Raw genomic sequence first — 12,929 nt, 5'->3', positions numbered from 1 at the left:
TTCCATGTACAAATATTTTTCCCACTTGATTCAGGCGCGTCTTTATTTCCAACATAATGCTAATAGTGTTGAGTGTGCTGGACCAAGCATTACTTCTTATAAGAGACTATCTTGTTGAAGAAAAACTTGTGACGGTGCGGAGGTTTCATATGATCAGTTAATTGAAAACGTGCATCGAAGCTGACAATGCATAAGTGAAATTAGTGTTGTTGTTGTTGTTGTTGTTGTTGTTCTAAAAAGAATTGTTTATGATTTGTATATGAATTTTGAGGCCCTCTATATTTCTGTTTTGTGTTTCCACAGACGATTCCATTGGCGAAGCAAATGTTTTTATCAAATGTGAATATTATTTTTGGTACACCAACTAATGTTTCCAAAGCAACTAAAAAAGAGTCTTCCATGTCATAGAAATAATGCTTCCATGGATAAAATAAAAAGATTTTTATCGCATGGTTGAATGATATGTTTCCATTGCAACGTGAAAGGGTGCTTCCATCGATAAAAGTAATGCTTCTATGATTGAATAATATGTTTGCAACCTGAAAGCGTGCTTCCATTGACAAAAAGTAATGCTTCTATGCAAAGTTGCTACGAAAAAGTTCTCAAAGAAAAAACTTGCCATGAAAAAATGCATCTACGAAAATATATTTTTTGTATTTGTTTATTTGAAGCACATCGCAATGTAAAAGTGATGTTTCCTTGCACAAAAATGCATCTGGAAAAATAAAAATATATTTGTTTCCTAGAAGCAAATCACAATTATTTTCGGTAAGTAATTAGATGTGATTAATGCATAAATCCCCTCACTAACAGAAAGCATCCATTAATTAAGCAAACCAACACACCAAACGTGGGATTTGTACTACCAAATCTGACGGCGGTGATTCTTCTCATCCTACGGTCATGCACTGGTCTGATGAGAAGCAAGGGATCAGTAGTCTGATCCCTAGCGGCTCCCTTTAACATTATGGGGAAACGCTTTGTAGCAGTAGTCTTAGGGAAACCAATAGCGATCAAACTACTAATCCATGTGCTTCCATCAGACCATTGCTCTACCGTACCGTTGGATAGGAGAGCGTAGGATGGCGCCGCTACATGTAAGTTTCCACTTTATTGGTAAGCAATACTCCTTTGATGACAACCTTTAACTATCCCGAAAATTACTCACAGTTAGTGCTCTGCGCTACCTTCGAAATTTGCTCCCGTAAACAAACTACCCCTGAAATTACTCATGGTTCGTTCCTTCAATGTTGAAAGCAAAACCCAGGCATAGGTGATATGGAATATTTGACGCATACTGCGCTAAGGTTGGAAGCATTATTTTGTTGTGTATGAAACATATTGCACTAATGTTGAAAGCATGAGCAGTACCCAATAGAAATTTTCGTTCAAGTTTAGATGTGTTGCATCATTTGGTTATTGTGTAATGCTCCCTCCGTCCCAAAATAATCGTCGTTGATCTAGTACAACTTTAGTACAAAGGTGTACCAAATAAATGACACGTATTTTGGGACGGAGGGAGTAGATAATAGAAGCATCGTTCTTATGCGTAAGAAGCAAAAATAGAGCAAGGACGGATACACCATTGGCAAAAAATGAAGTATTTACATGTGGGAAGAAGCAATTAGATCTGTTCCAAACACAGTGAAAAAATGCTTCCAGAAAACTAAAAATATGTTTTGAGAAACAATTACATGTATTTCTGGTGTGAATGCACGGCTAAATGTATGCTTCCAAAATATTGGAAATCTATTCAGGTACATTCCCATCGAAGAGAAAGACTAGGAGAGTTACACGGTTATCGGGTAGCATAAAGGCTTCGGCCAAAGACGCGTCCGCTGGACCATAGCAACAACAACGCAACCTGGGTGCCACCACCAACCACGTTGGCAACGGGAACAAGAGGGATCGATGCAACACGCTGACAAGATCGAAGCAATGGTGGTTAGCACCAAGGCGTGAGCACAACAAAAAAGAATTGAATGTGTTCGTCACCAGGCAGCAAGCCGAGGGAGATGGAGCACGGTGGTGGGACAGGGCAGCAGAGATCTTATGCGCCTGACGTCCTCTTGCGTGGGCTTCGTCGCTTCGGCTGCGACTTCTGTGGAGCGTCTCCTTCATGTCGCCATGGGATGAGGGTGCATGATGATCTCGCTGTGGCCAGAGCGACTAGTGGCACAACGAGATCGGATATGCATGCGGTGGATTTTTCGGCGTTTCGTGGATAGAGCATGATACCGTTGAGGAGATTGGTGTATGAAGGCCATCAATAGGTGGTTAGGGTTCCAAGATAATGGATGAAGAGGTGCAGTTGGTTAGCAAGTCTCGAGTATGGGAGTGTCATTGGATGGAAACGCTTGCATCAACGACCCTAAAGGCGTTTGACGAGAATTCAAGGATCATTATACTGATAGGAAGGGTTTCCCATATTACAGGGAGGCCAAAACCATCATTTATTTATGTACAAGTGGGATGCCACAAGACTAGAATGTGAAATGTCAAAGGGCATCATCAACATAACTCTAACACTATTTAGAAAACACATGTCACATAACAACCCCCCTCCTCGCAACACGATTCTACAAGAACACACTAACTATTTGGTACTTGTAACCTAATATGACTCTTTGTTCGGGCAAATCTGAACCCAAATAGATCTAAAAGTACCACCCTCGCATCAATGTGCCAAACTTTTAGAAGTAGCCAACATTAGTTACACATGACGAATTACCAACATAATATGTGATAAACATATCCTTAATCATAAGAAAATGCATTTGCAGCAAGATGCTCATCCATAGGGACCCTACGAAATTTAGGATGGTTTCTTAATCATATGTTTGGTTCACTGTTAAAAAGTCATGACTCACACATTGTCCTCGTTCTCCCCTAGAAACACGTAGTCAGCCCCTACCCTAGCTGCCACTAAGGTTTTCTCATCGTCGTGCCTCGATGCCCCTCCTTCTCTCATCTGGCGTCCTTATTGGTTGCTAGTCTAGTGGGGACATGCCCCTTTCATTTGTCTTAGTTCTAGTAGGTCATTGTTTTCCTTAGGTTTTGATTTACTAGCGGCATCGATGAGGTGGTGGTAAACAATGACGCATTAGAATAAGGTCTCTCTGACCACTACTTACCTGAATAACGTATAAGCCATGAAGGTTATCTTTGGATATTGGTAGTTCGTACTTTAATTAAGGAGGTAGTTGATTGTCTTTTGGTACAACAGTTTCGATCTCTTTCGATTTGTTCGAAAACATGGTCCTATTTCAAGATTGCAAGTGTATGCTACACGGGGGAGTGAATTGCAAAAAACATCGACATTGAAGGCTAGGGTTGCAGAAACCACACTTCTACAGTTTTGTGCCAAAAACCACTAATTTCGAGGCTAATTTTTTGCAAAAAACACTAATTGACGGATTTGGTTCATTTGATGACAATTATGACATGTGGCGCCCACAAAAGCTGACGTGGCATAACGGTTCGGACTAACGTTAGACTTTTTTTTTGCAAAAAACTCCTTCTAACAAACAAACAGCCAACTCCCAGAGGTGCCCGATCCTGCCGCCGTCCAGGAGCCCCCGCACGTCCTCGTCCGGCCGGCGAGCCACCGAAGCTGCAACGCCACAGCTGACCTCCTCCCCTCTATATCACTCGTGCGCCGCCGCCGCCATTTCCCCGCCACATCGGGCCGCCGCCGTCCCCAAGCCGGATCCGGCCACATCTGGCCGCCGCCGTGGCCTCCAATGCTCCCGCCCGGTACTGGATCCGGCGAGGACGCGCCCGCCTGGGAGGGCTGCAAGGCGTGGTTCCAGCTCCGACCTCCTCTCCCTCCTACGCACCGGATCCGGCGGAACCCGACCGGGAAAGCGAGCCGCCACCGCCCGTCGCCATGGCTGTGGACCTCGCCGTCGCGCCCGTCCCTCTCAGTGACCTGGACCTCGCAGAATTCGACCGCGTCACGGCATTCAAGCACGACGTGCGGGTCATGCTTGCGGAACAACCACCGTGGTCTCCATCGACGGCCGCCATATCCGCGTGCGCAGCGACGGCGGGAGCCGGAGACCTCGAGCGCCTGGTCGACAGACCCTGCGGAGGCGAGGTGAGAAACGACAACGGTGTAGGTGCGCGTGTCGGGGAGATAGCAAAGGGTGGGGACTCCGGCTGCCGGTGCCGGCGCCGGCCACGAGCACACGCCGCTGCCACCTCCGTGGAGGACAGATGAGGAGGCAAACGACGAGGCGGGGGCTGATTGCTTTTTTCATTTTTGAGTGAGGGTGTCTTTGTGAAATTACGGGGACTCGTAAATCTGTATAAATCCACCGTCAAACACCGTCAAATGTCAGCCGTTACGCCACGTCAGCTTTTGTGGGCTTGACCTGTCATAATCGTCATCAAATGAGCCAAATCTGTCAACTAGTGTTTTTTATAAAAAATTAGCCTCGGAATTAGTGGTTTTTGCAACCTTAAGCTTCAATATCGATATTTTTTGCAATTCACTCCGGGATGATGCCCCAAACTAACATTACTTCAGCATTTACTAGTATGACAAGAACTTTTGTAGGCGTGTCCTTCCCTTGCTCCATGTTCAGCGGAGAAGACGATCAATATGATTTTTGTATGTAATTTAATTTTAACTGGTTGTTTACGCCTTCTTGTCTTTTCATTGTATCAAGACTTAACCAATATGATTTTTGATGTAATTCATGTTTAACTGGTCACCTGAGACTTGTAACCTTTCAACTGTACCTATTACTATTTTCGTTCAGAGTCATCAGATACCCTCTTCATTCACAAATATACGTTTGACCTACTACTCTTTTCTTTTATAATTATCAGATACTCCCTTCAATCACAAATATACAATGTTATAAAAAAAAATCAGAATTGAATGTATATATACACATTTCAGTGCGTCTATTTACTCATTTCAGTCAATATATAGTCCATATTAAATTATCTAAAACATCTTATACTCCCTCCGTTCCTAAACATTTGTCTTTCTAGAGATTTCAACAAGTGATTACATACGGAGCAAAATGAGTGAATCTATACTCTAAAATATGTCTACATACATCCGTATATTGTGTCCATTTGAAATGCCTAGAAAGACAAATATTTTGGAATGGAGGGAGTATTTGTTAATGGAGGGAGTACCTTTTAGTGTCTTTCTTTAAAACTAGAAACTATGGCTCACCACAATTTGCTAGCACATGGCTCGCATTCGGTCTTAAATTCATGGCCACAATTGGCACATTTGTGGTGACTATTTACCATGTGCTATGTGGCGGCAACAATTTGAATAACGGAACACATGAATCTGAGAATTTTATTAAAATTACGTCCAAAAGATTACACATTTACAACAATCAAGAATGAGCGTTCCAGTCAAAGCACTACAAATTTACAGTGAATGAGACAACAAATAACACATTACCTACACTGTAGACATCAAAAGAAAAAAACCAAACAGAAATAACAAAATTAACTACAGCTACAGAGAAAGCCGAGAAAGATACAGTGAGACATCTGCCACCACTTACAGCTAAAATCATCTTGCCCAATTCAATTTAATGACTCAAAATCTGTGAGATACGTCGTTCAGCATCCATTGGTATCTCTCTACCAGGTACATTGACCTTTAGTATGCTCAAGTATCTACACAAACAAAGTAACATCAAACTAAATATGGTTAACCAAAAACAATGACAATGTAAATGAAAAATATTCGACACGCTTACTCTTTTGCAGAAAAAAAATATTCCTGTTCAGCAATGAACCCAAGCAAAGACTGCACATTGAGGAATAGGGTGATTAAAGCTTCAAAGAAAAACACGACTATATTCGCAAAAAAGGAAAAAAAAACACGACTATGGATATGTGGTATTATTATTAGTGTACCTCGAAAGGCAGGTTTAGTAGCTCATAGAATGTCCGAACACGATCTAATCTCTGTTGGACTGCCTCACTATCAATGGAAGGTATGGCTGCAAGTGCCTGCATAGAGAGAAATAATTTACACATGTGACTATGGAATCGGCCATCTACTTGATCTATCAAAAACTATTGCTGCAAATGAAAGTCCTACCTGTTCTAGTGCTATCGAGTTTCTGCATATTTGTTGAACTCCCAACAGGTTGATGGACTTCATTAGTGCGAGTGCCTTTCATAATTGAACAACCGTAAGTAGGATATCTGGAATCTGCTTTGACAGTAGAGGCTTATAACAAGAAGAATAAGCAGTGATTCGGAACAAACCTTTATTGATGCATTAGCAGCAACACTAGAAATCCCACCAAATACATAGTTCCTTTTCGATTCTGCGATGTAAGGAGCCATTTCTTCATCCCTACGTGCAATCTGTCACATTGTAAAGCCCAGCACATGTTAAAGGGCCCAATAATATCAGTAAATTGAAGAATGCAGCATTGCTCAATGTGCACTATGTGATGTGTGAGTACAAAATATGAACTTGAATTTTTATCTAGATGCATATGCATCCAAATCGATACTCCTGTTTCACTTTTAATAGTGTACCTATTCAAAAGTTTAGCCTAAACAAACTCTTATAAAATTTCGGTAAGGATTAAATTAAGAACTAAGCCAACTACATCCTCTCACAGTGTTTTGAGGCTCTGAACCATTCGATCCGCTCATTTAACGCTCCAGATCATCCGATCACCTGCTCCTCCCACCACGCCCCGTGAGTGAGGGCTTTGCACCACGCTGTCCTGGTGTCCCGGCCAGCCCAACTTTATTGGACTGCTGCTCCAGAAACTGAGTTGGGTGCCTTCTAAACTCTACGCGCAACGCAGATCCTCCGAGACCTTTTCTGAGTCTTTCAGTCAGAGGCTGCACTGACTGGTGAGTGTTCCATGGGTCTCCAGCACCTTCCCAGATGTTGTCCTGCCAGCTGCAACGGTTCGACCCCATCGTATACAATGCCTCCTGAGTCAGGTGGCGGAAGAATAATGGCAAGGTAGCTCGACTATCCGACTTCCGTTGCAGTTACTCTTACTGAAGAGTGGAGATGCGTTACTGCCCGTCTGCCTCCTTTTTCTAGCTCCACCCAAGGTTTGCATCTGCCTTTCTATGTGATAATTTGGCCACAATCAAAATAGTATTGCCATTGAAATTGAAAAGAAAATGGAAGAACTTGTGGCATGTGGAGCAGATGAAGGAACTGATGAGTACTTCACAGCAACCAAGTTGTTTGCTAAGTTTGAAAATCGTTGCTTCTTTAACAATATGAAGACTATCGAAATAGGTGTTAGGATCACACTTTAGACATGTGATCATGGAAGTGTTATTTCCTTCCTTTATGTTATGTCGCTTGAGACTTATTGAACTATATTCCCTTTATGTTATGTCGCTTGAGACTTATTGAACTATATTTCCCTTTATGTTATGTCACTTGAGACTTGTTGAACAATATTTCCCTTGACGTTATGTCACTTGAGACTTGTTGAACAATATTTCCCTTTATGTTATGTCACTTGACTCTTGTTGAACTATATTTCCCTTTACCTTATGTCACTTGAGACTTGTTGAACAATGTTATTTTGTTATCGCTCGTGTTGATCATGACATGCACATATTACTTTGTTATCTTTTGTGACTATGTAGATGAGCACAAGTGGCAGCCATAGTGAAGAGTCCGAAACTGATTCTAATGCTATGGCAATCTCAAAGGAGGCAAAGGCAGAAAAGGTACATGATGGCTGCACTTGTTGGTTACTTGTTTCACTTGCAAATTTGTGAATCTCTTTCAACATTATTGAATCTTACTAACAATTGCATAAATTTTGTGCCAACATCCTCACCAAGCTACTCCAAAAGCTTTATTTGTGTAAGTGTGAGAATTGACAAGATCCGCTACCAATTGTGCTATTTCCATAATACCGAATTGGATGATCATTGATCCATCTTCAACATTGGATAAAGTACACTTGGTCTGGTTCTTCCGTTTCTTTCACTAACATATTTGCTTGAGAAGATGGATAGGCCAAGTACTTCTACAAACCCTCTCTTCGACAAGCAAGAAGAAGAGCCATACAACTACGTCACCAAGAATCAACTATTTGGTGCGCAAAGAGCTTTGTATCAAGCTAATGAAGCTTTGAGCGACCGCGTCGAGCAACACGCCAGCGACTTGAGGCACTCCGAAGCAAGAACAAGAGACTACCTCGACAAGAAGCTGTCATCACAAATGGACAAGTTCCACACCTTGATGGTCAACCGTTCTTCTACAACTTCATCATCATCATAACGGCGCCACTCAAGCCTACATTCTCCGAATTCATCTTCAGACGCAAGCCTCCCACAAGTTCGTTCGCCTCGTCGCCAAGCGCATCAAGATCATCAAGCTTCCGACAATCCTTTCCATGGCAATGGTTTGCAAGACCGCGTTAAGGAGCGTGAACGTAATTGTCGCCAAGAGCAAGTTCCACAACGCCAAGAACAAGAAAACCAAGACGGCGACGCTCTACAACAAGAACGACAACACCGTAAGGAACAAGCCCTAGAAGCTCAACGTGCCCTGCGCGAAGCCACACGAGCCGTCAACGACCGCAACCGCCGTGTGCGTGAACAACAAGAGGCCCTCCGACGAGAGCGACAAGACGAAGCCGCACGCCTTGAGGAGCGCCAAGAGTTGAGGAACCGTTCAAGAATTCCACGCCCTCAACGTTAAGTTAATCAAGCGGAGCACAAGGAGCAAGTAGTTCAAGACCCTCCACCAAAACGAGAGCGTCAACACCATCGTCACCTACACAATGAAGAGCAACGCTACGACAAGCTCAAGTTCAACATGCCAAAGTTCTCCAGTAGCAACGACCCCGAAGATTGCCTCTCATGGGCATTGAAGGACGACAAGTTATTTCGCCTTCACAATTATGACTAAGAGAAAAAAAAATCGCCATAGCCTCACTTGAGTTCCAAGATTATGTCCTCATTTCGTGGGAGCAAGTCATTGAGCGGCGTGAAGCAAAAGGTGACCCACCCATCATAACATGGAATCAAATGAAGGTCATCAGAGCGCGTTTTGTGCCTACTTACTATAGTAGAGATCTCTTCAAGAAACTGCAACTTCTCAAGCAAGGCACCAAGTCCGTTGAAGAGTACTACAAAGAGATGGAGATTGCCATGATACTAGCCAATGTCACGGAAGATGAGGAGCAAACTATGGCACAGTTCTTGAATGGACTCAACCACACTATCAAGAAGATCACCGATTTCCAACCACACACAAATCTTCTCGAGCTAGTGCACCAAGCTACCAAGGCGGAACGACAAGTGCAAGAGAACTACAAGTACGCCAAGTATTCCTCCAAGACCTACCGTTCATACAATCAAGCTTCAACGACTACGATGCCTTCTCCCTCGACTAAAGCATCACCAAGCAACGGTGACAAGTTAAGCTACAAGAAACCTTCGACATCTTCAAGTCGTCCTCCTACTACAAGCAACTATAAGCCCAAAGCTTCATCATCACCTACTCAAATGGATGAGACCGGCACCTATGACTCTATGAGTGAAAGAAATGGAAGCACTTGAGCACATGACAATGCACCGCCAAGTGAATGAAGATAAAGACGAAGTCTTTTTCTGACAATGACTTGAGCCCCGCTCTTGTTGTCTTCAAGGTCTTGACACTTCAACACCAACAAGACGAAGACCAACATTGCCATATCTTCCACGCCAAAGCAGGCATCTACAGACGCTCCATCAAGGTCATCATCGACGGAGGAAGTTGCCACAATTTGGCAAGCGAAGAGCTATATTCCATGCTACAATTGGTAAAGATGAGACATCCTCGCTCCTACAAGGTCCAGTGGCTTAGCGACTCCGGCACCATTCAAGTGGAGCACACCGTGCAAGTATCATTCAAGATTGGGCCTATGAAGACACCTCGGAGTGTGATGTGGTTCCTATGTCCATGTGCCATCTCCTCTTAGGAGGACCTTGGCAATTCGACCGCGGCGTCATCCACAATGGGCAAACCAATCACTATACTTTCAAGATGAAGGACAAGGAGTACGCGCTACAACCCATGTCGCCAAGTCAAGTGATCGCCGGCAAGCAAGCATCTATCCATCGTGGAGAGAATAGTGAGCGGGTGAAGCACCCAAAAGAGAGTGAGCGCCACAAATCAAAATTGAGTTCCTACACAATGAGCAACAAGAAAAACTTAGTGCTTTTAGCCACCAAAAGAGACATGAGGGATGTGAGTGAGAGCCCATCGAGTGTCCTTCACTTTGTACTTGTGTGCAAAGATGAAGCGGTGAGGTCTAATACTTCACGGGATCTACCTTTGGTGTTGTCTCGTTTGTTGCAGGAATTCAAGGATGTGTTTCCAGATGAGCTACCTCCCGGACTCCCTCCACCTCGCGGAATCGAACACCGCGTTGACCTCATTCCCGGCACACCTTTACCGAACAAGGCACCATACCGCGTCAACCCCGACGAGACAAAAGAGATTCGACGGCAAGTCCAACATCTCATGGAGAATGGGTATGTACGCAAGAGCTTAAGTCCATGTGCCGCTCCGGTTATTCTTGTGCCTAAGAAAGATGGTAGTTATCGCATGTGTTCGGATTGTCGTCCCATAAATGCTACCACCGTTCGTTATAGACACCCCATTCCACGCCTTGATGATATGCTGGATGAACTTAGTGGAGCCACCATTTTCTCAAAAATTGATCTTAAATGTGGCTACTATCAAATTCGCATTCAAGAGAGTGATGAATGGAAAACGGCTTTCAAAACCAAATATGGCTTGTATGAATGGTTAGTCATGCCTATGGGCTTATCCGAAGCGCCTAGCACTTTTATACGTGTGATGCATTATGTTCTTCACAAATATATTGGCATATGTGTTTGTGGTATACTTTGATGATATACTTGTGTTTAGTCAATCTCTTGAAGATCATGTCATACATCTTAGGGGCGTCTTGCAAGTTCTTAGAAGCAAGTGTCATTATGCAAATATGGAAAAATGCGCCTTTGGTGTTGATAAGCTTATTTTCTTAGGCTTTGTTGTGTCTTCTAAGGGTGTTCATGTTGATGAGTCTAAAATTGACGCAATTAAAACTTGGCCACAACAAACCAATTTGCAACAAGTGCGTAGTTTTCTTGGTCTAGCCAGTTTCTATCGTCAATTCGTTAAGGACTTCAGCATTATTGCATCGCCATTGCACGCATTAAGTAAGAAGAATGCACCATTTGTTTGGGGTCCTTCCCAAGACACTGCATTCCATGAGCTTAAAAACTTGCTTACGCATGCTCCATTACTTGCCTTACCCAACTTTGATAAAACTTTTGAAGTGCATTGCGACGCTAGTGGTAATGGCATAGGAGGCGTGTTGATGCAAGAGAAGCGCCCTATAGCATACTTTAGCGGGGAAAAATCCAGAGCACAACTTAACTATCCCATTTATGACAAAGAGTTGTATGCTTTGATGAGTCTTGCATATTTGGGAGCATTATCTTCGTCCTCATGAATTTGTTCTTCATACGGATTATGAAACGCTTAAATACCTTAAGGGTCAAACGAAATTGAATAAGCAGACATGCCAAATGAAGTGAGTTCATTGAGTCATTTCCTTATGTGATCAAGTACATCAAGGGTAAGGAAAATGTTGTGACGGATGCTCTTTCACGCAAATGCATGCTTGTGACCCAACTTGAATTGAATGTCATAGGATTTGAGCACATTAAAGACTTGTATGCGCATGATGCTTCATTTGCTATTCCGCATAAAACTCGGGAGCGATATTATATCAAGGATGATTATCTAATGCAAGCTAACAAGCTTTGTATACCCAAGTCTTCTCTTCGTTTGTTGCTTTTGCAAGAGGCTTACGGCAGAGGACTTATGGTACACTTTGGACGCAACAAGACATACGTAACGCTCTCCAACAACTACATTTGGGCCAAGATGTTCTGTGACGTCTCACGCTACACCAACCGATGCTCTACATGTCACAAAGCTAAGTCTAAAGCTCAATCCCATGGTCTATATATGCCACTTCCTATTCCTTATCACCCATGGGAAGATATTAGTATGGATTTTGTGCTTGGTTTGCCTAGAACTCAAAATGGAAAAGATTCGGTATTTGTTGTTGTGGATCGTTTCTCTAAGATGGCACATTTCGTTCCGTGCAACAAGATAGATGATGCTTCACATGTTGCAAATCTCTTTTGTAGGGAAATCTTGAGATTGCATGGAGTGCCCAAGACTATTGTGTCGGACCGCGACGTCAAGTTCCTTAGCTACTTTTGGAAGACACTATGCGCCAAGCTCGGAATCAAACTACTCTTCTCATCGGCATAACATCCGCAAACCGACGGCCAAACGGAGGTCACAAACCGGACGCTATCTACTCTCCTCTGCGTGTTCACCAAGAAGAACATCAAGGAGTGGGAGGAATGCTTACCCATCGCCGAGTATGCCTACAATCGAGCAAGACATTCTACTACTGGCAAGTCCCCTTCGAGGTCGTCTACGGATTCAACCTGTTATCCTCATCGGACATTCTATCGCTACCACTACAAGAGCGCACTAACATGGACGTGAGTGCACGAGCAACTTATCTCAAGAAGGTGCATGAAGAAACACGACAAGCAATCGAGCGCCAAGTACAACGACTCGCGACCAAGCTCAACATCAACAAGCACCCCATGATATTCAACCTAGGAGATCTTGTGTGGATACACCTTCAGAAGGACAGTTTCCCGAACGAGCGCAAGTCCAAGCTACCTTTTGCCGCCAGACCCTTCAAGGTGCTAGCACGCTACAACAACAATGCATACAAGGATCTATCTCCCTTCCATGGTGATAAGGTTTTCGATCCGAGGTCGGATCGTTTCCAAGGAAAGGGGGGAGATGATGCGGAGCATCCTACAGTCATCCCCATGGACCTACCTTCGTC

General features: G+C 43.5%; 1 protein-coding gene across 1 annotated transcript in view; it reads right to left on the bottom strand.

The window, feature by feature from the left end:
* Positions 1–5,300: 5,300 nt before the first annotated feature.
* LOC123154268 (exocyst complex component SEC8) overlaps positions 5,301–12,929 on the bottom strand; it is a 45,597-nt gene continuing 37,968 nt past the window's right edge. The window contains exons 22-25 of the mRNA XM_044573039.1: positions 6,256–6,357; positions 6,086–6,160; positions 5,739–5,994; positions 5,301–5,655 (exon numbers count right to left, since the gene is read on the bottom strand). Coding sequence (XP_044428974.1) covers positions 5,890–5,994; positions 6,086–6,160; positions 6,256–6,357 — 282 coding nt within the window. The 3' untranslated portion in view covers positions 5,301–5,655; positions 5,739–5,889. The remainder of the gene's footprint in view (positions 5,656–5,738; positions 5,995–6,085; positions 6,161–6,255; positions 6,358–12,929) is intronic.

This window comes from Triticum aestivum, chromosome 7A (assembly GCF_018294505.1).
Source record: "Triticum aestivum cultivar Chinese Spring chromosome 7A, IWGSC CS RefSeq v2.1, whole genome shotgun sequence".
In the NCBI taxonomy this organism is placed as follows: domain Eukaryota; kingdom Viridiplantae; phylum Streptophyta; class Magnoliopsida; order Poales; family Poaceae; genus Triticum; species Triticum aestivum.
Note: the sequence above shows the minus strand (reverse complement) of the source record. Positions and strands in the feature narration are given on the sequence as shown.